This window comes from Anas acuta, chromosome 13, assembly GCF_963932015.1.
Source record: "Anas acuta chromosome 13, bAnaAcu1.1, whole genome shotgun sequence".
Classification (NCBI taxonomy): Eukaryota; Metazoa; Chordata; class Aves; order Anseriformes; family Anatidae; genus Anas; species Anas acuta.
The window spans coordinates 13,662,500-13,689,055 of record NC_088991.1 but is presented as its reverse complement, the minus strand read 5'-3'; the positions used below and the strand labels follow the sequence as shown (position 1 = coordinate 13,689,055).

Below are 26,556 nucleotides of genomic sequence, written 5' to 3'. Positions count from 1 at the left end.
TGACAGCTGAGCATCTTCTCTGCAGTCTGTGAAGGTAGTAAAAGGGGTCCTGCTGTGCTGGTGGACCCAAGGTGAGCACGGTAGGGATTCTTCCAGGAAACAGCATTATGAGGGGCCTACTAAAAGGAGAGTAAAATACTTCTGTGTCTGGAGAGTACGATACAAACTCTGAGCCCTCCTTGCCCTGAGCAGGAGTGTGATGCTGGCTGGGACCTGATCTGCTGAGTATCGTTTCAGCAGTGCAAAACCTGAGGTGGTTTGAAGCAGCAGCACGGGGAAGTGCAGATTTTGCTTTTCAAGCAGCTGATAAAACAGCTGACATGCCCAACACATTGTTTTTCTAAGCACTGAAAATGGCTTTTCCAGGTCCAAAGCCTACTTCCAGTTTATTAACATTTGATTAGCAATTGCTCCTTGTGCTGAGCTTGAAATAGGAGTACAATTAGGAACAGGCTTCTTCTTTGCCTCATCTGTACTGTCAAGATGTATCCAACCAGAAGGGCCATAACAAAGCTGCCAGTTTGACTGTCCTGCTGCTGAAATGGGTTCTTCTGTCCGCAGGCTAACGGTGTTGGAAGGGCAGTGATGCCTGTCTGTGCATGCATGCATGCACCCAGTCTTGCAAGGCAGAAATACAGATCCTGGTATTTACAGTTTACAAAGCTTTAAATTCCCTTATTTTTAGTGGCATTTGGTACTTGGTGCCAGGGAACATTGAGTTTTTCTGTAATACGTGTAGTGTTTTGTTGCTGTCCAAGACAGAGAAAGCTCTCTAGAGCTCAGAAAGAAGCAAGTAAAATTGATGCTATTGATGCTGCATCAAGTTTCGGCTTGTGCATGCTCCTGTGCTGCCAAGGCAGTCTGTCCACAGAAGGGATAGAAAGGAACGGAGCTGGGAAATAGGAAAGCAGAGGGGAGGGCATCAATGCATCCAGTGATGAGGATTGGTTAAATAATAAAGAAAATATTTGCTAATAAAAGATAATTTTTTCCATGCTATTTCTAGGACTAATAAGCAAAGGAAGTGGAGAGAATCGATTCTCCCTGTTGCATGCTTGTGCGTGATCAGGCCACAAAATTCAAAACACATGAGTTTTTGAAAAGTCCACAACTTTAGGCTTTTAAAATGGGTTCCTTGCCTTGATTCTCGCTTGTGATCAGATAATGACCTTCATAAGCAAAACAACCCCAGCTGTATTTCATAATGGGAATATACTTCTGTACATTGTAATGAGCTGTTAACAGGGAACAGTATCGTGTGAAAATCTGCACTTTTCCCATGATGCTGCCCTGATTTAAAAGCCACCCATAAATTATTCAGTGTTGCAAATGTAAAGGTTAGGATTGGCTATAAGATATATGCCCCCCCGACAATGTTTTCAGCAGACTGGAATTTAAAATGGAAAAACCTGACCTACTGGGAATCTCAGGGGTTGTGTGGGAAGTATGGAAGTATGGTGGCCTTTGTGTTGGGTGTTGGGAAGCATGTGGTCGGAGTAGGCGACTTACATAATGCAAGGAGAAAGAAGAGCGTTGCTCCTGCAAAACTCTTTCTTACCAAGGCTCCTGAAGGATGGCATCCAAAATTTTGTGGACAGTCCTGAGTTGGTAGCTTGAGTTGAGTTTCTGAAAGGTTTCTAGCAGAGCCAGAAGCCAGAGGTTGGCTTTCACTGCTGGGTTTGGTTCCCAGTGTCCTCTTCATGATGCGGAGCGGTACATAGCTGGGCATCCAGAGAGTTTCTGCAATACAGCATTCTGGATGTGGATGCTCGATTGTTAAATGTATATTGCAATTCTGAATATTATTTTAGCTGCAAGATCAGTCTCCATCCTCTCCAGCGTTTTAGGTTTGATCGTATTCCAGAGGCTTACTAAAAACATGCGAAGAATTTCAGTAAAACTCAGTGGAACACTTTTATTAAATTTTTTCAGTCATGCAAGCTAAATTAAATGACAGCTCTGTCCACCAAAAGATTACAAATATCAATCAGACTTCCCGCCTAAACTTATGAAGGAATTAAATGTTTTTCTAAAAGTCTTCTATTCCCCGTAATAATCTGTTTGGCTGTTCTATTTACTTTACATATTTTTGAAGTGTGTTGAAAGGGATGATTTCTGCCCTAAAGGAGCACACTGCTTGTATCTCAGTGCTGATATTTTATCTGAATTTGTGGGCACAATTTTGGTATTGCTCAAATTGATATTTGCAATACTGGGAGCATAGTTTCCAAAATGAAAAAAAGGCTATTAAACTACAGTCCAAGGAACACAATGTTGATTTCTTTTTGGAGACGGGAGATTAATGATAAAAAGTATGTTGCAGCTCTCACTGTTTATGTTAAAATTGGAAAAACAAGACCAGGTGGCTCAGTGGGCTGGTGGGATGGTGAGCTCTGAGTGAAGTGGTTGTTAAGAATGAGGAGTTATAAAGATTTCAACATACGGTGGCCTGTCCAAATCCAGCTGAGTCATTACCCTGTGTTGCTGCATCTGTTTTTGTCTGGTCACTGTATGGTTATGAATAATTGTATAAATCATGCTGGGACGCCCCAGGGAGCTTTCCTTGCAGAAATGCTCGGCACACTGTTCTGATCTGGCTTGTTTTTTGAGCTTCAGGGAGACCACAGGACAAGCCAAGGAACAAATATTTATATGGAAACCAGCTGGGACTGCCTGGCATCCCTTGTGCCAATGCCCTTGTGTCCAGGGTGGGGGCATGATTTAAAAGCATGAGCTTGGAAGTAAAACTGATGCACGTCTGAGCTGGTGGAACTCGTAGTCAGGAGCAAAGGATGTGTCCCACGTGTTTCTTTCCGTGGTTACTGTGCAGATGGGAGATGAATGCCCCGCAGACACCTCTGAGACATGTGCATGCGCGCAGACTCCCACAATTAGCTCTCTCATTTACGTTGGATACATTATAGTGTATTTTTGCCATTATGGTTTAGCAAAGAAGAGCAGATATGATTGTAAACTCTTGCAGCTGGGTGAATTGTGATTAAGTTAAAGCTATCTCACTGTTACATACTACTTTAGTGATCACTGGACTATGTATTTTCCTGCCTCTTACTATAGGCTTTAAACCACAGGACATGAATAAACGGTAATGTTAGGGTAGTAGTCAGCTCCAGTTGCTATTTAAGGACAGAGAAGCTATGTTCAGTCCACTGAATGTAATTTCATAAAGCATGCAGACCATGGTGGAGGTTGTGTAATGGTAGTTGAGTGTGGCTGTGGCTGATGCTCTGGCTGTAGCTTCGTGGCAAACAAGGCCTGCATGGGAGTCATTACATCTAATTTGGCTGCTTAGGGGTGGCCTTTCAGCAAAAGCAAACCTCCTTTGCCTCTCATTTTTCACTGCTTCCCTGGATCACCTTCTCTTCTGTAGCATTTTATTTCCTGAAGCATTTTTCCTGGTCATGTTTTGCTGCAGCACATCCCCTCTCCTAGAGAAAAGGTGCTGGCTGAGACAGTGAAGGCACCTGCTGATGCCTAGGCAGGTTTGCAGGGCTGAGGATGTCTCGATGCCTGCAAGCATCACTGTGCCCATTGCACACCACCATCAGCTTGCATTGGCCACATCCGTACCTTCCCTTCCCCGTGGCTGAGGATGCTGCACTTTCTCCAGATGTTGCTGTAGACTGCACCAACTGTTTCAGATAAAGCCAGGTTAAAAGCCAGGGCTTCACTGGAGTCCTGTGAGTGGTAACCCTGGGTTGTGGTGTGTAGAGGGGCTCTGGTTACATTCGTGCTCAGAGGGCTCCAGGGCTGTGCTTGTGTTTCATGTTGCTCCCTCTGCACCCGCTTCCTGGCTGTGCTGTGTGGAGGAAGGAGCAGCATGGGGTGGCCACCAGCCACTGCACAGGGACGTGCAGCTTGTGAGGCCCGCGTGGCATTTTTTAGAAAGTTCCCATTTTATTATGGCTACAAAGGCAGAGAAATTAAGCTGCTAATTTATAGCGTGCCAAAAAAAAAAAAAAAAAAAAAAAGTAATACAAGAAATGCTCAGTAATTTCAATGTTTGAAAACAAACAATTGAAAAATTCTGGTTCCCCCCCGACCTCCTCCAACCCCCCCTCCCCCTGCTAAGCTTATTAAATCTGAAAATGTCCCAGAACTTAATTCTCTCTGCTAGAAAGTTCCTTAGGCCTCTACTGTTTCATGTGAGTAATGAAAGTTATGCTGCTGACATGTATGGTGAGGTCCCTGCTGTTTTGCTCCATGCCTCAGATGCAGAAGTGAGCATCCTGTAGCCACATGGTTGCAGTCCCCTTGGTCCACAAGGGGCTTTTTTGTGTGTCCTTTTTTAGTGGTTGTGTACTGGGGCAATGAGCCCTAACCGGTATGGGACACCCACATTATATTTTCAGCTGATTAACTGCTCTGAGGAACGCTGTTAGCTCTGTCATTTACCAAGTCCTTATTTACAGTGAGCTTATTTATTGCTGAATTCCTTATTTGCAGTGTAAAGATGCGTTGCAGGATTTGACAGGCATTGTCTGTCCGTGGCACGTGGCTGCATGAACCATGGTGCTTCTTGGTCCCCCTTTGACATTTGGGTTTGATGTCCATGCCCAAAAGGTGTGTGGTAACTGGGGGGCAGCACTGCTGCAGCCTGCGGGAGGGCCAACAAGGCGTCACTGCCAGGAGTGGGGTACAGGTCTCGCGGTGCCATGGCGTGTGAGAAACACCAGGCTCAGCAGCAAGAGCCAGTGCACGACGTGCCTTTGAGCACGATTTCCCCTAAAAACATTTCATAAACACTGGGGGCTTAGTTTGGAAGAGAGAAATGCAAAGAGTGATAAGGCCTGAGCAGTTGCCGTGTTTGGTTTGTGTGAGGTCTGCTCCGTGCTGCACCCAACTCTGCATTTGCTTTGCTTTTTTTTTTTGTGGTCATACAATATTCTGGGAAAGGCCCGTAAATATCTAAATAAAATTAAGCTCCTGAAGAGCGAATTGGACATTTTGAGCCAAAGCCTGTTGAAGGCCACGGAAACTCATCCCCTGAGCTTCTCTGAGTTTCGGGGGGATGAGCTGCATTTTACCTCCTAACGCGGGTGTGGAGCCAGGCCATCCCTGGTTCAGGGTGTGTGGGCACGGCTGGTTTGCTGTTTGCTCTGAGAAGAAATATCAGGTTAATGCTGCAGTTGCCAAAATGCTTATGGTGGTGCTGGGGTGTCCTTGTCCTCGACTGCTCCCTGCTGTGGACCTTTGTGGGTCTGTATCACCCAGCTCTGAGCCCCTGCAGGGCTACAGGATGCTTTTGGGGAGGGGAGAAATGCAGCAGGGAACACTCCCCACACACACCACCACCACCTTTTCTTGCAGTGTCCTTTTGTCTTCTGTTCACAAAAGCACGGCTGTGGAACAGGGCAGACTGCAGCATGCCCAAAGGAGAGGTTTGCCGCGTTGCTTCTGCCCGCGGGGCACGGCGCACACAGACAGCATGGCCAGGAAAACCGAAGTGGTCTCACGTCGAGCCATTTGTTTTTCATTATGCTATGCTACTCTAATATAAACAATAAGGTATGTGGACATTGCCGTGGACAGAGAGCCAGATGCTGAAAGCATTCCTCCAAGGCTGTATAAACTTCAGCAGCTAAATATTTTAGGAACTGTTTTCTAAGGCTAGCCTAATAGTTTAAAAATATAACCTAGATTCCAGATATTAAAAAATGCCTTTAAAGGCACGCATATTGCTGCAATAGTTGGAAACAACTAAACCCCTGAAGTAAGCAGAAGGCTCCCATTTTGCAATATCTTCTGTTACTTATCCTTTTTGTTATTTTTCTTAATACTGAGATTAAATTCAAGAAGGCTTTTAACAGTGTAGTGGTAGTGATAGAAATTTTCAGCATATATTAATGGGCTGACTCACACTTTCAAAGTGAAGCTGGGTTTATGATGAAATAGCTGGGTTCTTTTAGCAATAGCATAATCAGAAAAGTCAGTGGGAAGAGGAAGCCAGTATCTTAAAGATGTCTAATCCTACCATGCACCGTGAAGGGGCAGCATTGAGAGCTCCCACCCGTGTTTGAAAGCAGTCCTGACCCTGTATTCAGTGGAGGTATTCAAATCTTCATCTCAGCAATGTGCAACCTGTCATGATTAGTTAGGACTTGACTTTAAAGCACTGGAAGTGTTTTTCTGCTTGAAAATACCAGAGTTGCTTTGTGTGGATTACAGATTCTGTCACTGCCTAGCAAAGTTAAATCCTACCTTAATCCACTGCTGTTAGAAAGCTCATCTCTACAAGCATCTTCAAAAATACATCAGGAAACGTGAGAGGTTTGGAAGAAAAGCCTGGCTGTGGGGGAGAATGTTTGTAGGTGCTCTCGTCATCACTGTGCTGATTGCCTTAGGCAGGGCTATGCTGGGACGAGGGCTCTTTGCACCTCTGTGGTAGGATTCGTGGTGTATGGAGCTGTCCTGGTTGCCCAAAGTGGTGTCAGTGCCCCTGGAAATGCTAAGGGCATTACTGGGCCAGTACTTCTGGCTGAGATTGAGAGCAGCTCTTTGTTTTATTTTCTCATGTCCACTTCATGCTCTGCCAAAGGACTGAATGACTGGTCTGTCAGTCTAAGTCTTCTTTGGACGTGGTGGGCTTGATTTTCTGAGCTGCTCTTTTCTTGCAGATCCCGAAAACTTAGACTAGCATCCTCTGTACTTCAAGAGTAAAGAATGAGATTTTTAGGTTATTTTTGTGGGACACCATACGGATCTGAGAGATCTGTCATTTCTTTTCACACGTGTTACTTCTCAGATAGGTGATAATCCATGACAGCCACGCAGTGTTGTCTTCCAAAAGATTGCCTTATATTGAATTCACAACACGAAGACCCATGGTGGCATAGCAGTAACTAAGCCTGGGGCTGAGTTCGTCTGCTCCCTGTATGTGAGTGGGTGAAGGATGCTTGCTTCTGCTTGCCCTCGACCACTGACTATGGCTCAGCTATGCCGTTGCTTCTGTGTCCAACTTCCAGGGGAAAAGAAAAGCTTCATCTTGCCACTAGTTTTTGTTGTGACAGCAGGACTCAATCTGGCTCAACTCTGGAAATGTGTTTGGCTGCTGACCCCTGGGCTTCAGTGGCTAGTAGATGTCCTCCAGCCTCTGGTGTGAGGCTCACTGGGGAAAAGCCAAGGATCAGAGATACTCAGCGTGGTTTTGTTTCCTCCTTCTGTTTCTTCAACTGAGGTTTTGTGTGTGGTTTTGTCCATGAATGAACCAGAGCTCTTCAGTGCTTTGGTAGAAGGCATGCACTGGGGTTCTGGCTCACCATTCTGGCTTCACCCAGTCCTGTCCCCTTTTTGTCACCCAATTCCCCTGCAAGTGACAGATGAAGAGGTAGGGAGGGTGGCAGAAGCTGTTAAATGACTGTCACATCCTGTCTTTCAGCTGCTCAAAGGGATGGCTCTGCCCCGCCAAAAAGCCATGAGCAAAACCACGGAGGAGGAGGAGGAGAGCGGAGACTGCGATGATGAAGATGACTGCAGCAGAGGCTCTGGGGATGGAGAGCTGCGAGTGAGGAACCAGCTCCGGTTCTTAGCAGGTGATGGGGATGGTGGTCCTGCGGCGGCTGTCCCTCTGGGGTTTGTCAGTCTGGGTGACAGCATGAGGAGCTGCTCAGCTTTCCACTGCCATGGCCCAGAGGCTGTTTGCACTCAGTGTCCTGCTGGCTAGCCTAAGTGCTGCTGAGACAGCAGCTAGAAAAGTGATGCTGTTACTTTCCAGGTGGGTTTTGCAGGGGTGTGTTGAGGACAGCCTGGCTGTAGGTATCAGTCACCCTCTTCTCTCATTCCCTCTGCTGCCCACACTTGTGAGTTTAAAGGGGAGCTTCTCTGCTTTGGTGGAGGGCTTCAGAAAATCAGTAAAGATGGCTTGACTGCAGCAAAACATCTTGGTTGTTTCTGATGTAGGGTTTAGAGACTCAGGGTAATTTAAAAACAAATGGGAAAAAAAAAAAGCTTCATTTTTCAGAAGTGATTTAGGTACTCAGGAGCCTAAAATTGCATTGACTGTCAGTATGATTCATGTCTCTGGTTGCTTTGAAGATGGCCACAAAGCATCCTGATGCTTCAAGGCTACATTATTTGTAAGGTCAGCCATATTATTAGTAAGGTCATTATTAGTAAGATCACCCGGTCACCCATTGGGATGAGGAAGTCAAGGTCCATTTGCTACTTAGGGAGTCACAAATCTGTTGGTGTGTGCCTTCTCCCTGACCCCCTAACTGCTGCTGTCCTCCTTCTGACTCCATGGAGCTCAGCAGCACCGTCTGTTGTGCTCACATGAGCAAGGCCAGGCTGCTTGAGGCCACGTCCACTGTGGATGTGTGGTGTCTGCTGAACGTGGGTCTGCGGCTGGAGGTTTGGTCCAATTAATGCTGGTTCCAGTGCTGTGCTTTGCTCTTCGAGAGACCAGACAACTGAACCTGGATAAAATCAGCTTTACTGCTTTGAAGTTTAAGAGGCAAATTTGGGCTCTTAAACGAAGCACAGATGTTTATAAATTCCCTTCCATTGGTCTGGGATAATTAAAATATCCTTAATGAAGTGAGAGCTGAAATATTAAATGCCAGTTTCATATCAAAGATTATTGACACATTATGTAAAATATATAAAATACATATATTCAAATATTGGTTAAGGGAAGGAAAAGGCTTTTTAAGTCCTCCAGTCCAGGTCTGAAAGAGAAATATGTAATTTGGAGAAGGATAAAATGTCCTTTCTTTCATCCAAGAACTAAATATCAAAGTGTATGTTAAGGAAATGCAGGTGATCCACATTATTCTGAGTTGAGAGCAGAGATACGTGTTTCATTTTCCATGATCTTTGTGTCACACTTTTATGCTATTTTAACGTGTTTCTAATTTCCTCTTATAGCTTTCCTTATAATATCATCAGTGATCTCTGAAACTGTGTATATAATCCTTTCTGCCTTCTTCTATCTCTCTAGGCTAGTTTAATCACTGTATTGATCTCCCAGATAACCTGCCTGTCTAGCAATTTAGACCTCTCTTGTCACTGTGGTATGTGAACATGTTATATGGAAAGAGGGCTTATCCTCCCTGTGCTACTCTGCTGGAGGGTGTTTGCTGCTGACTTTGCTACGGATTGGGTAAACATTAACTTTACATAGTGAAAAAGCAGCAGTGGCTTGGGGCATTGTCTTCTCATCAGGTTAAGCCTCTCAGGCTGCTAAGAGCACTGGGTTTGACCAGCACAGCTTTTAGGCATTAGCTGGCCTTGGTGGATGTGTGCTGTGCCATCATGGTGGCCACAGAGACTTTCTGGATCTTCCTCAGTTGAGCATGCAATTTTGTGTGTGTGTGTGTTTTGTCTTAGAGCAGAAAGGCAAGTTGATCTGACAGTGGCAGAATCATATTTGGTTGGTATTGGATATAAATTGAGACTCTGTTCAAGTTTTATGTTGGAAACAAGCCCAGGAAAAGTTGCTGATGGTGCGGAAATACTCACTTTCAACATTTTAAGAATATTTCTTTTCACTTTGAAAAGGGTATTTTTCAATTAATTTTTTCCATCATATCATAAGTACATAAGAATATAAAAGAGACCAGAAACCATTCCACATTTCCCCCTGTTCCACAAATTCTAAATTTTAGGTTAGCATGCTGATTTGAAATGATGCCAGGCTTTAAAATCTGGAAATACTTTGTGAAACAAACTTTTACATTCAGCGTGGCTTTATCTCCCTCTTTCCCAAGGTGGTTACCCTGTAATAGAGACACACAGGACTGGGAGCGGCTGGGAGTGAGCTGCTGACGGTTCCCTGCTTTTAGCACATGCTGGATGCTATGCAGTGCTCAGGCAGCGAGGCGGCTGGATGGCCAGCAGTGCGTGTGTCCTAGCGTGGTGACCAAACATGCAAACCCTCTTCAAGCATGCTTCCCTGCTGGTCTTCAGGTTTGCTGTTGGGGAATGCATACGGGTGCTTTGTTTTCTTTTTCTTAGAGGTCTGGTTCAGCTCAAGAGGAAATATCCCTGGCCCTGTGATAGCAGCAGAGAACTCCTCCCTCGCTAAGGGTTGACTATGCCTTACAGATGGACTTGGCAGGCAGCTCTGCAGCGTGTGTCATCCTGTTATCCAAGGGTAACAGGGAAAAAATCATGTGGTCCTGTGAAGTGAGGTTGTGGACCGCGTCTGGGCCATGTGCCCCAGGTTCTTGGCCCTGCCTTAAAATCTCATTTGTAATGGGATCACTCTGTAAGATAAAGGCTTTAACGAGGCACATAAACATCATGCTGCCACCGAATCTTTGCAGCAAAGTGGAGTGCAAAAGGATGTGCATCCCACTGACTGTCCCATCAGTGACACGGGGAGCAGGAGCGCTGGGTGACTCCTGCTGAGCACAGGCAGGCATTGGGTCTGCCTGGAGGTAGAATGAAAAAGTTGTCAGTTTGCCATCTCGGTGGCTTTTGCATGAGAAAGCTCAGCACTGTCTCACCCAAGAGGCAGGTCGTTTGGATAGTGCGTCTGTCCTGACAGTCAGACTTTCTCCCGCTCCTCAGCACGGGTGCTGCCAGTCCTGCCGGGTAATAACTGCAAACAGCTGCTCGGTGCTGGCCTCAGCGAGGTGTCCCTCCGAAGGTTTGGAAAATGTGGAGACTAAAAAAAGAGCAAAAGGAGGAAAAAAAAAAAGTCAGTCTTGAATACAGACTAGTTTTGATTTATCGCCTGTTGTATAAAATGTAACCTTTGTTTCCTATTTATAATGACCCTGTAATAACTGGACAGTCAACTTAAACTTTAATGATTTAAACATACTTGTAAACTGTCAAGTCAAAAGTTTGTGAGTGACTATAAACATATGTTGGTGAGCGCTATATGCTAATAAATTCATTATTATGTTGCCCCAGTGGGAAACATGGAGATGGCAGACTTTTTTATGATAGGTCTTTTATTGTTTGTCACATCTGCAACACATTAAGGATTTTGAAGGCAGATAATGTTTACAATAAGAGGAGGATTGAAAGCCTTCCAGCTCAGTGAAGAGCGCTTCCTGTTTGTCAATGGAGTAACCGTGGAACTGGCACCCTGTGCACGGAGCTCCAAAAATAGAGATGTGTACATACGCACGCATATATTTATGCCACACCAATGGCAAATCATGCCAGCGAATAAATTATAGTATTTTCCCCCAAATTGCGAGTCAGTGCAAATGTATTCCAGAATCTATGATACAAACATGTCCTCGCACTCTGCTGAGATCAGTCATCCTACACCACGTACCCAAAGCAAACAGAGCCTGGGGAAGCTGGCGCTTCACTGCTGCTCCAGACAGCCACCCGCTAATTAGCTCACCTCCGGCGTTCTCACTCAAGATGCCACTTATAACTGACAAGCCGGTTGCCAGGAAGCCTGAAAATAAAACATGGGTGCTGGAGACGCTCCTGTGCTGAATGGCTTTAGCAGGGGCTGTGGGAGAGGAGGTACAACCTTTTCAGGTGGTTTGCAACAGTGGTGGTGGATGTAGTGCCCTGGGCTGCTTGCAGGCTATTGGGGAGTTTGTTGGGATGAAAACGGTGCTTTTAGTGGCGGGAGCATCCTGAGCAGTCCAGCAGCTGGGGTCAGGGGAAAAGGGGAAGGTTTACCCTTCCAAAATATCTGTTAGGCAGTAACAAAAGTTGTCTTGGGAACAGATGGATTTGGCAGAATTAAGCAGAAATAGTTTATCCTGGGAAGGGAAGTTGGCCTCATCCCATGAGATGTATAAGGATAGATGTATGCAATAAAGATACATAAAGATGGCTTGGCAGTGTGTGTGTGTGTAAAACAGCTCCCCTGCCTGGCTGTTCATGCAGGTTGGATAACAGGGAGTGTTGCCTTTCTCATCTCCCTTGGTTATTTATAAGGGCAGAGAGAATTTGCAGCTTGAGCCCCATTGCTGGTGCAGTACTCAGAAAGCGCCTTGTTTCTGCACCCTGCTTTCTGCTGCAGCTTCTGCTGCCCAGCCAAGCTGGCTGTGTGTTTTTTCAGCAGTCCACGCTGTACTGGGGTGCTGGATGAAAGTCAGGATCAGCACTATGTGTTCATTGCTTTTCCAGGTTCTGTAACTTTAATAGCTTCTGCCTTTTTAGCCACTGATGTGTACCTCTAGGCTGGGTCATCTCAGAAAGTCTTGTCAAATTTCTTTGGTTGCATTCCTCTCGTTACCCCCATTTTCTCCCAGTTTTATTTCTGGACATCCTGGGAATCTGAGCTCCTTCCATCCCCATGCTGTGGCAGGGAACAGGAGATGCTGCTGCTGCTATGGCAGCTGAATTTCTTTTCCATGAAGAGCACCAAGCTGCTTGTTTGTGGTCAGGGCAGGGGGTGTGGGTGCTGGGCAGTGGCAGCTCTCGAGGCCAGGCAGGGTCAGTTTGTTTGCAGCCCTCGTGGTTTCTACAGCCCATTCCTGTGGGAAGGTTTCCTTTAGAAGTGGGTATTCATACTGGAAAATGGTTGTCCTCAGGCTTTTTGGCCACCTTTGCTGCTTGGCGGGTGTATCTGCATGTAACAGGACAGCGTGGTGGATGCACCAAGGGTGCTGTGAATGTGTGGGCGTCTGCTGGGGCTCTCTCACTGCTTGTGCTTGGAGGCAGCCCAGTGGCATTTAAAATATTTACAAGATCATCTCTTTGGATTCTTTATTATGGCGATTGTTTCTCTGTAAATGCCTTCAGGGTGCCCGTATCTGAGCTGCAAATATCTGCTGATGCTGCTCTGCCTGATTTAGAGCCGAGCCTGGACAGTCGGTTCATTTGGATGTTTATCTGTCTGCTGAGAGAGACATTTTCAAATACCCAATTTACTTCAAAATACTCCTTCAGCAGGTGGAAAATGTCCCTGTCTGTGTGGATTCTGCTGACAGTGTGGGGACACACGGCTGTTGTGCCTTCGTGCTGTACAGCAGGAAGATCTGTTGCAGGACCCACTTACTGTGCAGGGCTCTGCCCCACCTTTAGCAGAGGTGCCCTGTCCTCGTCTCCTGTGACTAGGTGAGCTGTTCTGGTTTGAAGCAGTATCCTTCTGCTATTTTTTTTCCTATTCTAATAAAAGCTTTAGGACTTTTAACCATATTTTTTGTAGCAGCAACTTTTTTTTCCAACGATGGTGCTGTTGAATGCTTGACTGAAGCAAGGATAGCAGAAACATGCTGTTTTACAAGACATTCATCCTGTCCCAGGGCAAAAATCCGACAAGGCCGAATGTCAGCTAGATTATCCTGATGGAAGAGCTGGAATTGTACCAACTAAAACAGTGCAATAGCTTGATTATTGCTTTTCTATTTCAAGTGTTTGTGTTTGTTGAAATTTCTCCTATTAATGAAAATTTGGTTGGAAGTCAAGAATTCTTTGTCGCTGCTCAAATACAAGCAAGAAGATAGAGAAGGGGGGTCATGCAAAGCAGTTGGCTGAAACTGTAACTGAGTGTCAAGTTCACTAATTCACTTTTGAAATCAACAATTGATTTTATTTTTTAATTGAGAGACTAGGAAAATTATTGGTGGCTTTCAGAGATGTGCTTGTTTATAGGACCCTTCAGATGGCTGTTTGTGATGGTGTGACTGTTTCAGGCCTCACAGTATATAAAATGTGTACATTTTAAAGGTTGCTTTTAACTTGTATGCTGAGAATTCCTCCAAAGCAGTGGTAAGTCCACAGCTGAAAAACTAGAAAGCTCACGTATTAGTAAAATAAATATGCACTTTACAAAGTACTGCATATGTACAAAAACATCTATGAAAACAGTAAGTAAATCCACTGGGTATGTTAATCCCATGTTCTTACTTTTCTGGTCTTGAGTTGTATTTTTTTTAAATATTTTCAGTGTAGTAGTAGCAGGTCTAAATCTGACTGAGATATTTGTATGTTGTGTTTTTAGGAGCTGGTTTCCACTTCCTTGGTTCCCTATGACCCAAAGCGAAGAATAATGTACCAGGTTTTTTAAAGCACGATCAGTGGAGGACATTTTAATCCTTGATAGTTGTGTAGCCATAAATCAAACGCATCACATTCACAATGTTGAGAGGAAATTGGTCTAAATACTTTTGGAATCTCAAATCAGTGCTGGTTCCTGGCTTCAGTATATGGTGCCTGGCTGAAATCTAACAGTTTGAGATATACTGAAGGTCAGGTGAGATGATTTGCTGCTCTTACATCGTACAAAGGCACAAGTCTTTGTAAATCTGTGGTTGCTTTTTAGTCCCAGAAGTTTGTAATGCTACTCTTCTGGCAAAAGGTTTTCCCCTCTGTTCAGGCTTAAACATAGATTGCAAGTTTGAATAACAGTTTGTGTTGTGCCAGAGTGTCTAAGGAGACATTTTTCAACAGTGTAATTTGGGAGCTAATGTATCTTTAAAGCGTTACTGAGTGCGACATTATACATGACTGAACGCATCAAAACAATTTCAAGTATGCAAAGATCTGCCCAGTTGCAATAGTGATAGTCATATTTATCTTTAAAGAATGATGAATCTGTTTTTCTGTGGCTTGAAAATGCATGAGTTCCTCTGAAGCTGGGAAACACACTTCCTGACTCAATGCAAACTTCTTTCCATGCTATTTTTCTTCAGGGAGAGACAAAATAGTTTAGATGGATTTCTTTTTAAAGGATGAAAATAAAGGGATATTTCAGACAGAAGCAGAGCAGGTGGTACTTGCTAATGGACTGACAAGATAACCTTACACTGATAGTCAGGGCTTCATATCTGTGCCGTTTGCCGTACAAAGAGAGGTTTGTCTGCAAGCCTGATAACAATACAGCGTGTTGATTGACTTTTCACATGGGAGAGGGTGCCCCTTTCTTGAGTGGCTTGGCTTTTACTAATGCCCTACTGCAGGTAAGCTGATAAGAGTGATTACAGTGATGTAATAAATGAGTCTGCAGCAAGCAGCCCTTCCTGGTGTGGCAGGAGAGGGCTCCTGCCCCAGGGCAGGTCCCAGCTGTGCCAGCTGCTGCGTGTGCCCAGCACTTGTGTCAGGCCCTCAGTTGTAAAACATCTCACAAATGTCCTGTGTGTGTTGGACTGGGCTGTCCCACATCCCTGTCCTGTCCCATCTCTGCTGTGGCTCCTGGTCTCAGAAAATGATGGATGCGTCCTGCGTGAAGAAGGGCTGCCTTCATTACTGGTAGTGTTTCCACTCCTCTGCAGTCCAGGACAGGCTGGCACAGCCTATGTCCTTTCCTTGTGGACTTCTACATAAGCACACCTCACTGCATTGTCTTCAGCCCAGATGTGGAGTAAAGGCAGGTGCCCTTGTTAGCTCATCCTTGTGATCACATTGCAATTTGTTGCTTCTGGTTATACCTCAATGGCCGGGTTTCTTTGACCACTGGAGTACTGCCGAAGGAGAGTAGCCATGGGACAACACTACAGCTGGTTTGTGGCTGCAGTCCTGCAAAATGGTGGCATGTGGAAACCACAGCCACTGGTTGAAAGCACGACTGGGTTGGCAACACTGGGATCCTTTGGAGCATGCCACTGTAATGCTGGGACTGGACTTCAGGCAACAAGTATTGAATGTGAAGGACATCATGCAGCAGGGACATTCGGAGGTTGTATGGAATCGAGAACACAAGAAGGGAAACTCGTGGAACTAAGATCCATCAAGGACTCCTAAACAAAGCTTGGCTTAGGATGGTATTGACATGCATCTGCCCAGAACACATCTTGGGGAAACTATGTGGAAAAACTGCAAACACAATTAACATTGGTCCAGGTGACCCTGCCTCATTGAAAGGGTCTATGAGAGGGTCCTGGGCTCTCAGCTGGGGCTGTTGCATAGCTGTCAATCATCTTGGCCTGAGAGAGATGCTCAAGAGGGTAGATGTTGTTTCAGGTGGACCGTGGAAGTCAGCTCTTACTAGAAAACTTGTGTACAACTTTCACAGTACCTTTGAGCCCTAAAGGGAAGAAGATGGGAAATGCTGAAACTCTCCAGACTGCCTTAAAAATCCTGGCATCTTGGTTCCCTTCGTTCCTTCACTGAATTTGAACAAACATGTGTTTTTACATGGGATATCACACCAATGACTTAGCACTGCAAGCTGCAGCATTGCATTATGGCAGCAAGTGAAGGCTCTGTGGAGCTGATGTTTACTTAGATGTGGTTGAGTGAGAGCCTACACAGTAGTGATTTCCTTACCCGAGATCCATCAGGTTAGGATGGATGCAGATGGAGCATTGCACTCTTGAAAACAGTTTTTTCTGTGAATACAAGTGCATGTACATGGACCTGATCCTAGCACCTGGCACTGGTGGTTGATACACTCCAGCAGCTGGAAACACAAACCTGGCCTGGAAGGAGCCTGTCTTTCTAGCCCTTGCTGAAAAGATAAAGGAATGAGGGAGAGGGATGCTCCTCCAGAGAAATCTCCCAGGACTCAGTGTTTTCATGTTTCATGAAACTCATGTTTCTTTCTCTCTTCTCCCCAACCCTTGTCTTGCTGTAATTGCAAGTAAAAATAGCTTGCATTTGGGTCTGGACTGCAAATCACTCATCAGTTCGTGTATTACCAGGACACGATCGGTTACTGAGTCAACACTGCTCTGTTCACTTTCAGTGCGCTTCAGAAACGGGGGAATTCATCATTCATCAGGAAGAAGCTCTCTTCAACTGTTCTGCATTAGCTGTGACCTGTGTGTGCACATCTGCCGTCCTCACTGGGGCCAACACCAGTAGTAACATGAACTGAACCAGGTGTGTCCGAGCGCTGGCTCCACCAATTCCCTGATGGACCTCCACCAGCTTCCCGACCCTTCGCACAGGGAGATAAATGAGCTGTGAACTGGAGGAGAGATGTCCTTCCCACGCGGTGGATGCTGGTGGGCTGCGCTCTGCCTTCACCATGCATCCCTGGCCCTTGTGGTTTCCTGGCCTTTCATGGCTCTAAGGAGAACCCAGATGGCTTTATTCTGTATCAACAAATTTCACGCAGCTGAGTGCTTCTGAACTGCAAAAGCCAGGTTTGTCAGTTTTGCCAGCTCTTGTGGGTCTATGGTATACCTCGCTTTGGGCTAAAAAAAGGGCTGAACCCAGAACTTAACCTCCCCCCGTGGTGCTTCTAGGGCAGGTTGGAAGCTTTCTGATGGGGAGACTTTGATTGGAGAACGCCTCTCTGCTGGAACTGAGATGCGGTGAAGTATGCTGAGGTTTTGGACAGGTTTTCTGTTTTGGAAATAAATTCAAACATCTTTCTCTGCTCCTGCAGTGGGGAAATGCAGAAACAGCCTGTTTGCCCATCCTGGAATGTGTAATATTGTCAGCTTTCACTCCAGAGAGGCTTTTTGTCCTTGTTTGAGATTGTTTTAATTACACCACAGGAAAAATGAAATCTAAATGAATTGATTGGACTTTGTTGGAGTAGTATGTTTTGGCCTCCCCAAGTCAACTTGCCTTTTTTTTTTTTTTTTTTTTTTCTCCTTCAAGCAACAGAAAATTTGGACACATTTTGCCTTTGTTCTGCTTTGGAGCAGTAGCGCATTCCACGTTTTCTGTGGGAATGGAAATCTGGCATTTTGACTAGCTTCTGTTGTTTCAGAAAATGTCTTCAGTGGTATTTAGAGCTCTTGACAATATCTTGCTGTCCCTGCCGCTTCCCGCATGGGTCACCCTGCACAGGGCAGCTGCAGCAGGAGGCTGGGTCTACGTCCAGCACGGGTCATAAATGTCCCAGCCTGAGGATGTCACTTGCTAGTGCCTTTATTTTTTGAGACCTTACTTCATCCAAAGGCCTTGTCTGGTTGTCCTTTGCTGGATGCTGAAAGTCCCTGCGTGTCCAGGGTCACTGCATCCTATCTATGGCTGGCTGCTCTCTTGCTTGGTGATATGCCATTATTTGCTTCTAACCAGGCGTGCTGGGATGGATGCACTGCAGTGGCAGGTACTGCTGGTTGCTGTGGGACCTTGCTCACTCCAGGCTGCGGCTGCTTCGGCAGCTGGACAGGCTGCCAGGGAGTATGTCACCATCTAAGGTCCAACACAGGACTCCCAGCAGGATTTCTAAAATGTAAATTGCAACTGCAATGTGATACATATCCTTTATTTTTTCCCTTCCTGTTTTAATTCAAATGCACTCAGTATCTCGAGTCTCTGTAAATTCATTGGACTTGAAGCTATTTTGGAGTTGCTTGCGTCCCATGGATACTGGAGACACTTCCTGCTTGGGGAGTCAGACATCTGCTGAAGCATGTTTTTGGACTTTTGTGTTACGCAGACTGCAGTTGGCAGGTGGGAGCTGGTGGTTATTATCAGAGTCTGAGTAATATCCTTTGCCTCGCTGATAACTCTCCACCGGCTGCTCTGCAGCTTTGGTACATTTGCTTGTCCTGTTCTGGTTTCTGTGTAGATTGTTCCGGTAAAAAGTAAATAAAAGTTGTATGCTCCCCAAAATCATAGCAGAACACAGCCTGCGATATTTCTTCCTCTTCCCTTGTCCGCATAAATCATCTGCTAAGGCAAGCTCAGGGAATGTGAAAGAATGCATTTATACCAGAAGTGCTTTTCTTTCCCTCCCTTCGAAGGGCAAACTTTCTTGCTTGTGATTTTGGTGTCTGCTGTCAGGGAGCACCTGATGTGCTGTCGCATTTGATTTCTGTTCCTGGCACTCGTAGCTTTATTTCTGCTGTTGCAAAGATGAAAAGAGGCTCAAGGTGTGTCCAGTACCACGCAACAAACACGCGGCTGCACGCAGGGCTGGCTCTCCCCTCCGCGTGGCTGATGTGCATTCTGTCTGTGGGTGCTCTCACCAATACATTGACTTTTCCAGGTGTGGGGCAGTGGCAATCATCAGGTTGGGTAGGTCGCTGCTGGAGCCTGGTGTGTTTGCTGGAGGTGTCTGTCCGGAGGGGAGGGCTGTGTCAAGAGCTGCTGCAGCCGGGGGTGGTGTTTTGGGTGCACATAGCAAAGGCTCTGTGTGCAATGCGTTACCGCTGCAGATCTTGTGGGGAATCCTTTCTCAGCCATCTCCTTGTCTTTTTGATGCCCCCTTCCCACTCCCTGTTTACTTTATTTACCCCTGAAGCATTGAGGGAGCCAATTTGCTCTTGAGCTACTCCAGAGAAAGAAGCTGTGTGGTTTCTCCTGCCTGAGGTCTACTGACTGTTGGGTTTTTGGGGAGCAAACGCCAGCTTGTGGGCATTGGGGTCTTGGAGGTTCAGCTGATGCCTTTCCCTCTACTCTGCTTCTCTAAATGCTTTGAATGGCTGAACACCACAGAGGTAGCATGGGACTGCAGACTGAGGAAGGTCTGATAGTCTCCCCCCCACACACACACAAATAATGCCACTGAAATCAGTCCTTGGGCACGCGTACAGCTGGGCACTGGCTGAAATACCTTGATGAACTGAGCCAGGTACTTCAGGCTATTAGCAGATGCTAAATAGGTCTTTCCTATTTAGTGGCCTTAATTTATTAAATCAGTCAGCAATACTCTGTGAGAAGTAGTGCTGGAAAAGGGAGCAGAGTGAGCTCTAAGTTTCCAATTTCTGCTGGATCAGGCCCCTGGAGATCTGTGTGATCTGGTGGACTGGAGGCAGTGCTATTGCAGTGACTCATAAACAGATGTGCCCAATTTACATTGCAGCTTAATACCTTTGTTTAAAAAAATGTTTTTTCAAGACAAATGTGTTAAAGCAGATGTTTCCAGTAAAACAAATGCTTGCGTGATTTACAAACAACTTCCCACCGCCAGAACTCATTAGAAAATGTGGAAGAAAGAAAAATGATTCTGTGTACCGACAAAAAAGATAAAATAAAATCAAAAAAATAAGCAGACTGTGAGGAGGTATTTCTACATATTGAATGAAAAGAACTGCTGTTCTTGGGTGGGGAAGCAGGAAGTTTGAGAGTGATTTCGGTTGCTAATGGCAGTAAGACTAACCCTGATCAGCTGCATATATTAAAGAGCAGAAACTTGTCTGTAAAAATACTTATCCATGTCCTGTTATGTGGGATACAAGGTAACTGGGACCACTGTGTGGGATTGCCCAGAGGCTACCAAATCCCTCAAATCCCATTGAAACCTCCTACAAGCCCCCCCACACTGACCAACCTGATTTCCAACATGCTGGCTCTGGCCAGCAGAACCCGAGTTTGGGTTTTTAATGCTCCAGGGCTCCCTGGGCACGGGGGATGATATAGAGCTGTGGGACATCCCTGGGCTGGCATTTGGCAGTGAAATATTTTGGGTACTGGGTGGGAGCAGGGCTGTGGTGCCGGTGGATTGCTCTCTCCAGGAACTCCAGTGTTTGCTCTGCTGCATCTTGCAGCAGGTGTTGGGGAGCTTTTTTATTTCAGTCACTTGCTATTAAGCCACACCATAGCTTTGTGGTAGCCAGGGAGTCCTCTGCAGCCTGTGCAATCTCTCTGCCATCTACATCCTTCAGTTTCTGAGTCCCGTGCCTCCCACTCATCTCCCCACACCAACAGGAGATGTCTTGCTGGGGAACTGGGTGGCTGTGGGACTGCACTGACCATAAAGCAAAGCAAACAGATGCAGCTCCTACAGCAAACCTTGCTCCACAGGTGGACACCTGCATCAGCCTGGGTCTGTCCCTGCGATCCTTCTCTGTGCATCCCATGGCAGGGTCTGGAGGATGTTTCCTCTGTCCGCAACTGCGGCTCAGGTCTCTTGGAGCAAACTCACAGCATTTCCTCAGGGGGCTGTGCAGGGCCATGCCTGTTCACCTGCTACTCCATGCTTTTGGAGGCAAAGGCAGGCATGTGCTGAGAAACTCTGTCATCTCCGGTCTCTTTGGACGTGCTTTCCGCCCGGCTCCATTGTGGGGCTGCCGTCACACGGTGCCTGCAAGTCCGGCACTCATGTTACATACAATTTGACACCCCATGTGGTCTTAATGGGTTTCCCAGGCTACAGCTGCAGCACAGCTAGCACTTTTTGTTAGCTGAAGGGGCTGGCAATCCCCCTTTGCTGTCCAGCTTTCTGTTGCACCAGTATCATTTTTTATACATTTGTGGTTGTTTTTTTTTTTTTTTATTATTATTTGTTACAAAAGCCTACAGCGAAAGAAAGTGTGGTTTTGGTCCGCAGGCTGCTCATCTAAATCCATTGTTTCTTGGCACCTGTGCCCAAGGCAAATGGTTTGTCTAAGGGCTCTGCTCACAGTGCTGCTTCTTTGGGCTGGAGGGGTTGGGAGGATGGGCAGAAAAACGCAGCTGGGGCATCTTCTGCAGGCTGTCCCACCCAGGGAGGGGTGACACAGCTGCCTGGTAGCCAGTGGCATGCAACAGGCAGAAGCAAGGATGGTTTGGGGACCTTCTGTTGCTTCTTGGCTGATTTCTCACCAGGGCTGTGGAGTTCATCCTTAAGAAAAATGACCACTGAGGTCAAGGACTGGCTGGGGTCCTGAAGGAATAAGGGCTGGGCGGGTGCACTGAGAGATGACTGCGGGACGTTGCTCCCTGGTGTGTCTGTTTCCCATGCCTCATCAGAAAGAGCATTTTCAGAGTAAAACCTCGAACGGCTGCCTTTGAAGGGGGACTTGCTGGGACCCAGCTGGAGGAATTAAAAGCATGCTAGAAAGAGGGAGATGCTGCTGCAAAGCAACTTGGGGCACTCGGGTGCTTTTCCCAGCTTGCCCATTGATGCTCATGAACCCTCCTTGCAACATCACCTTGGTTTTAGCCGTTAGTAAGTGGAAGCTTGTGCTTGGCTCCTTAGGACCACAAGGCTTCAGTGCTTAATTAATCTCTGCAAAGCAGGAAGCATAATTAATGCCTGTGGTGTGCTGCGAGACCTTTGGGTGAATGGCAGCACGCAATCTCCACACTCTGCTTTTCCAGAGCAAAACCCTGTGGTCAGGTCTGTGAAAGCCATTACTGTCCAGTGCCACGCATCGTGCAGAGGCTGTCCTGGGAAGGCCACTCGTCACAGCTCAGTGTTTTGGGATTTTGGGTCTCTGCTGGTGCAGATGTAGCTTGATGCATCTCATCTCCCCACTGTGCTGCTGCACTCCTGACCAGTGCCAATCGTCACAGGGACATGGAGCCGAGTGGAGGAAAATCCCACTGTGCTCCTTAAAAAGGAGTGATCAGGGGATAACTCTGTCTGCTTTCCTATTGTTTCTATACCAGCTTTTGTAATTTCTTCCTGAATTACCTTTGGTTTTTAGTCACTTCTTCAAAATGAAGGGTCAAAATTACCCCTAATAGTTCAGTGCTACTTTTTGTTAAACTGTCTTGCAAAGACTAAGCAAATTGGGTGAAAAAAATAGTAAGTTTTGGTAGCTTAAGTACAGCCAGGCAGATTTCCTTCCTGATATCTCTAAAGCTTGCTTTTTTTTTTTTCTTTTCTTTTTTTTTGTCATTGTCAGCTTTGTTTTTGTGGGTGTTAAACGTAAAGGAGAGGAGAACAGATTGCAGGTACAGTGAGTTCCAACACAATTGACTGCCATTATTTAAAAACGATGCTTTTAACCAAGTCTATAAAATCACCTCCTCATTTACAAATTGTCAGGTGTAAAACTCCGTGTTGTACAGGATTGTTCTGTCACACACCATCCTGATGCTGTCACGCACGCTCAAGTTTTGGGTGAGCCGCAGACATTTTACAACACTTGCCACTGAACACTAGCGGACATAAATCGGCTCTTTAAAAGTATAAACGTTTTATTTCATATGAGTTGGGCAAGATATTTTGAAGGGAATGAAATGTAAATAGAATGAAATTCTTAAGCAAGATTATTGATATGACAGGACTAAGGAGCTTGGGATTCTGTGAAAAGTGGCTCTTTTCATCCCTCTAATAAGTCCATTACTTGCACTCAGGAATATTTTAAGGTCCTTTTCATGCTGAATCTAGAGTTGAGCATGCTTTGCATTTCAAGCTTTGTCTATGAATCAGTAGAAGCCAAAGTTATTTCTGCTTTAAAATAACAGGAGCAGGGAACAGCTAATCTCTTTTCATTCCGAGTCCTTACATTATTTTACTGGACAGAGTTTGTGTTGGCTACAAAACAGGGCATTCACAAAATCTATGAGAAGGAATTTAGTCTAAGAATGAAGCCTAGATTGCAGTATGCATAAAGGCTCCTTCTCCTAAGGCCATTAAGAAATTCCAAATCTGAGCTATTTTGAACAGTGACATTAAATTAGCCTTGCTAATTCCAGTAATTCAAGCTGATAGCTGAGTTTACAAATCTACTAGATGAGGCCTTCCCATAATTACAATCTCAATGTGCTTTTCAGCTAAGGTGAGTTGGCACAAAAAAGATAAATAAATAAAAGGGGGGAAAATGCTCTTTCTGTTCTGTCTTTTGAGATGAATATCTCTAAAGAACAGTTAAATGGCTGTATTGCACCAATAAGACATTCCCTGTCCTGGACTGGAAAGTTCATTTTTCCTCTAATGTGCAAGTATTAGAGCAGAAAAGAGACTGGATTTTTCACTGCTTTGTTTTTTTTTCTGTTGTGTTTTCAAAGAAGCATTGATACTGCTGCTGCATGCAGTTCAGTTTTTAATTGTTTATTTACAGATAGTTATTTCTACTGCGGAAAAGAAAGACTATGACTATTTTAGCCTCTTTTGTGGTAGACAAAAGAAAAAAAAACCTTTGGTGGATAAGTCCAGGTTGGAGCAGGTGGAGTAATAATACAAGCAGCTACCCCTCTTATTCCGCTGGAGAAGTTGATTTCCAGATCCTTACACAGCTGGACATTCTCAGAGTTGATGGAAAGGTTTTGAGGATATGTTTTCAAAGCCATAAGGCACAAAAACATGAAACAAATAAAAATTGAGTGCATTATTTAAAAGGGTGTTAATTTTATTAGAACTAAGCTGAGCTAATATAAAGGCGAATGTAAGTATTCACATCAGCACTTAACTCTGGCTGCAGTGTTCATAAAATGTCCTTTTGATCAAGCTGTAAGTGTTTTGATCCTTCTTCTATGAGCATCATTCAAAGTGACCTAGCTGTAGCTCAGAGCAGGCATCTGCAGCTGCAGAAGTCCTTGAGCAATAACAGGTCAGGAACTTAAATGCGTGCTCTGCTGGGAATGCTAATATTGCAATTGTTTTGTTTGTTCCAAATAAGAATGACAGTACAAAAACTCTCACAATATAAAAATTCCTAACAGAAAATTGATCCACCACCATTGACTGTGGATACTTGAGTCAATATTTTAAAATGCAGATTTTAATCTACCAGAATAATAATGGTATTGGAGCTAAATATTTTTATACCATTGGCATGTGAGTGTCTGGGCTTTCTTCAGCTGATAACGTTGTCACCATTGGCACAGCCAAGCAAGATACCTGGATTTTTACAAGACTGCTCTGATTCAAGAGGACACTATCCTGCTGAGCACCTGCAGGCCTGGGTGTGCTGCAGGGTTACAAGTCCCTTTGTGGCTGTTGTTGGGCTCCTGCAGCTCACAAAACCACAGCAGTGCATTGCACTGTCCCCCAGAGCCTGTTGGGGTCCACCTGGAAAGGGATGAACCAAAAAGTAAGCAGGAGGCTGGCAGGCATCTCCCCCTTTCCCTGATGCAGGGACACATGTTGCCTTGCCCATAGGCTTGGGTAAATGCAGCAGCTAATGCCCCAAATCAATGTCTAGGGCAAAATCGCCTCGTTTGCCATCTGCATAGAAGGGCCTGATAGGGAGCTGCTAGGAAAGAGTGCTCATTGCAGGCACATCGTGTGTGGGGAGGAGTGCCGTGGGTCACCAGCTTCTTTTCCCTTTTTTGGAAGGGTGGGAGAGGAGGGAGGCTGAAATGCACTTCTAGATTTCCAGGAAACATCTCTGTAATCCATTTTATAGAGGATTTTGTGTTTTTCAAGGGCTTTACAAACTGGATTACATAGCTTTTTTATTTTGATTTTCCACTGTGATTGTGACATTCCTGAGATTGAGCCATGAGTGTTCAAGATAGGGTGGAGGGGGAGGCATTCATGGACTTGGGCCATGGAGCCCTTTTGCATTGCCACCTTGTCTCACTGCTTGGCTGATACCTGCCTGCTTGCAGTGCCAATGGACGAGTCCCTGTGCAATCGGATGCTCCTGTGTGACTGTCCCCGGTATCCTCCTGTGGGACTTACCCAGGAAGGTGCAGGGCAGGAGTCCAAGGTTGATCCCCTCCCTCCCTTGCTGTTTCTTCCTGGGGGAGGGCCAGCCAAGGTGGTATACCCAAGCTTCACCACGGTTCCAGCCACGTGCACCAGCTTGGAAGTTCAAAACACAGGTCTTGGAGAATGATGGGGAACTAGGAAAGAGCAAGTGTGTTGAGCTGGATCCTTCACAGCACCACAATCTTGGTGTCCCGGTGCTCAGCTGGGATGATGCTGGGTTTCCCATGGGAGCTGCTGCCACCGTCCAGCTTTCAGCACCATCATTCCAGCGGTGTGTTGGGACAGGCTTTGTGCTCGGTCCAGGAGGGAGGCAGGGAGCAGGAACCAGCCCTGGTTTTGCGTCAGACATTACGTTCACTTGGTGAGCAGCTGGGTTTAATTTGGGTCGGTCTCTCTCCGCAGCCGTGCAGAAGTGTAAAGCCAGGTCCTGGTTTCAGACTTCAGTGACTGTTCCTGGGGCTCCTTCCAGCACACAGCACAGGGAACACGACCTGGAGCCATTAAAAAGTTCCAGTCTGTGAACCCAACCATTCTACTTCTATATAAAATCGGAAAACCGGTCATGGTGATGTTTCCCAGGGCCTCCTGCATTACTCCATTTTTATGGGTTGAAGTTACTTAGTGCTGTTTTAATGCAGAGCCAGGGTTCTATTTATTTATTTATTTTAGCAGCTTAACGCAATTAAAAAAGCTGGGCAGCACTGGAGCCTCTCGGCTCCCTTCCCTTGGCAGTGCTCTCACCTCAGCCTGTGCTCTGCAAATGCTCCTGGGCCAGCCAGGCTCCAGGCAAGGGCAGGACAAGTAAAATATCTTTCCCTCTGTGCCGGCAAGGCTGGGCAGTTGAGCACAGGACCTCAGGGAGCTACTTTAGGAGCAGGGCAGGCTGGGCAAATATGTGCAGTAGTGCTCAGCCCAGATTCTTGGGCTGTGACCTGACATCTCCCTCCAAGTGTTTTCTTTGGCATCATGAATGGTGACCTGGTGGTGTCTGATTTTTGGGTGAGCATACACGTTGCACAAAGTTGTGCTCCTTTCTGTTTGAAGAGGCACGTTTCTGGTTGCCTCTTTGGAGTATCGATGCCAAGAACCCCAATCTCTGTGGCCTGGGCATGGTTCAAGCCTGGTTTCCACATGCAGTGAGTCACAAAGGAAAACGTCAGATGTTCCTGGGTACCGTAACACCACCATGAGTTTTCTGATCAAGTGTTGAGAAACATCCTACTGCCCTGAGGGCTGCTGTTACCGGCTGGCATCTGGGAGCCAGGAACCGTTGGCATTCCCCTTATGTTTGCATTTTGGTGGGTCTTTCTAGTGCATGCGTGTCACTAAATGTCCACAGCTTGGAGAATTGAATGTGAGGAAGAGCTGCCTGTCCCAGTCACTCTGTAGCAAAGAGTTTTTGCTACATGTGACAATAGCAATTGAAGGATCAATCTGTGGTGCACTTTTCACTTGACTGTAAC

The 26,556-nt window shown here is 45.8% G+C and overlaps 1 protein-coding gene across 2 annotated transcripts in view; it reads left to right on the top strand.

The window, feature by feature from the left end:
- The window catches only part of GPC3 (glypican 3), a 144,826-nt gene that overhangs the window by 111,126 nt on the left and 7,144 nt on the right, over positions 1–26,556 (top strand). Inside the window, exons 7-8 of one of the 2 annotated variants that reach the window (XM_068697026.1) lie at positions 7,397–7,550; positions 16,568–16,704. In XM_068697026.1, the coding sequence (XP_068553127.1) occupies positions 7,397–7,550; positions 16,568–16,686 (273 nt within the window). In that variant the 3' untranslated portion in view covers positions 16,687–16,704. The remainder of the gene's footprint in view (positions 1–7,396; positions 7,551–16,567; positions 16,705–26,556) is intronic. The other variant, XM_068697025.1, reaches the window with a different exon arrangement.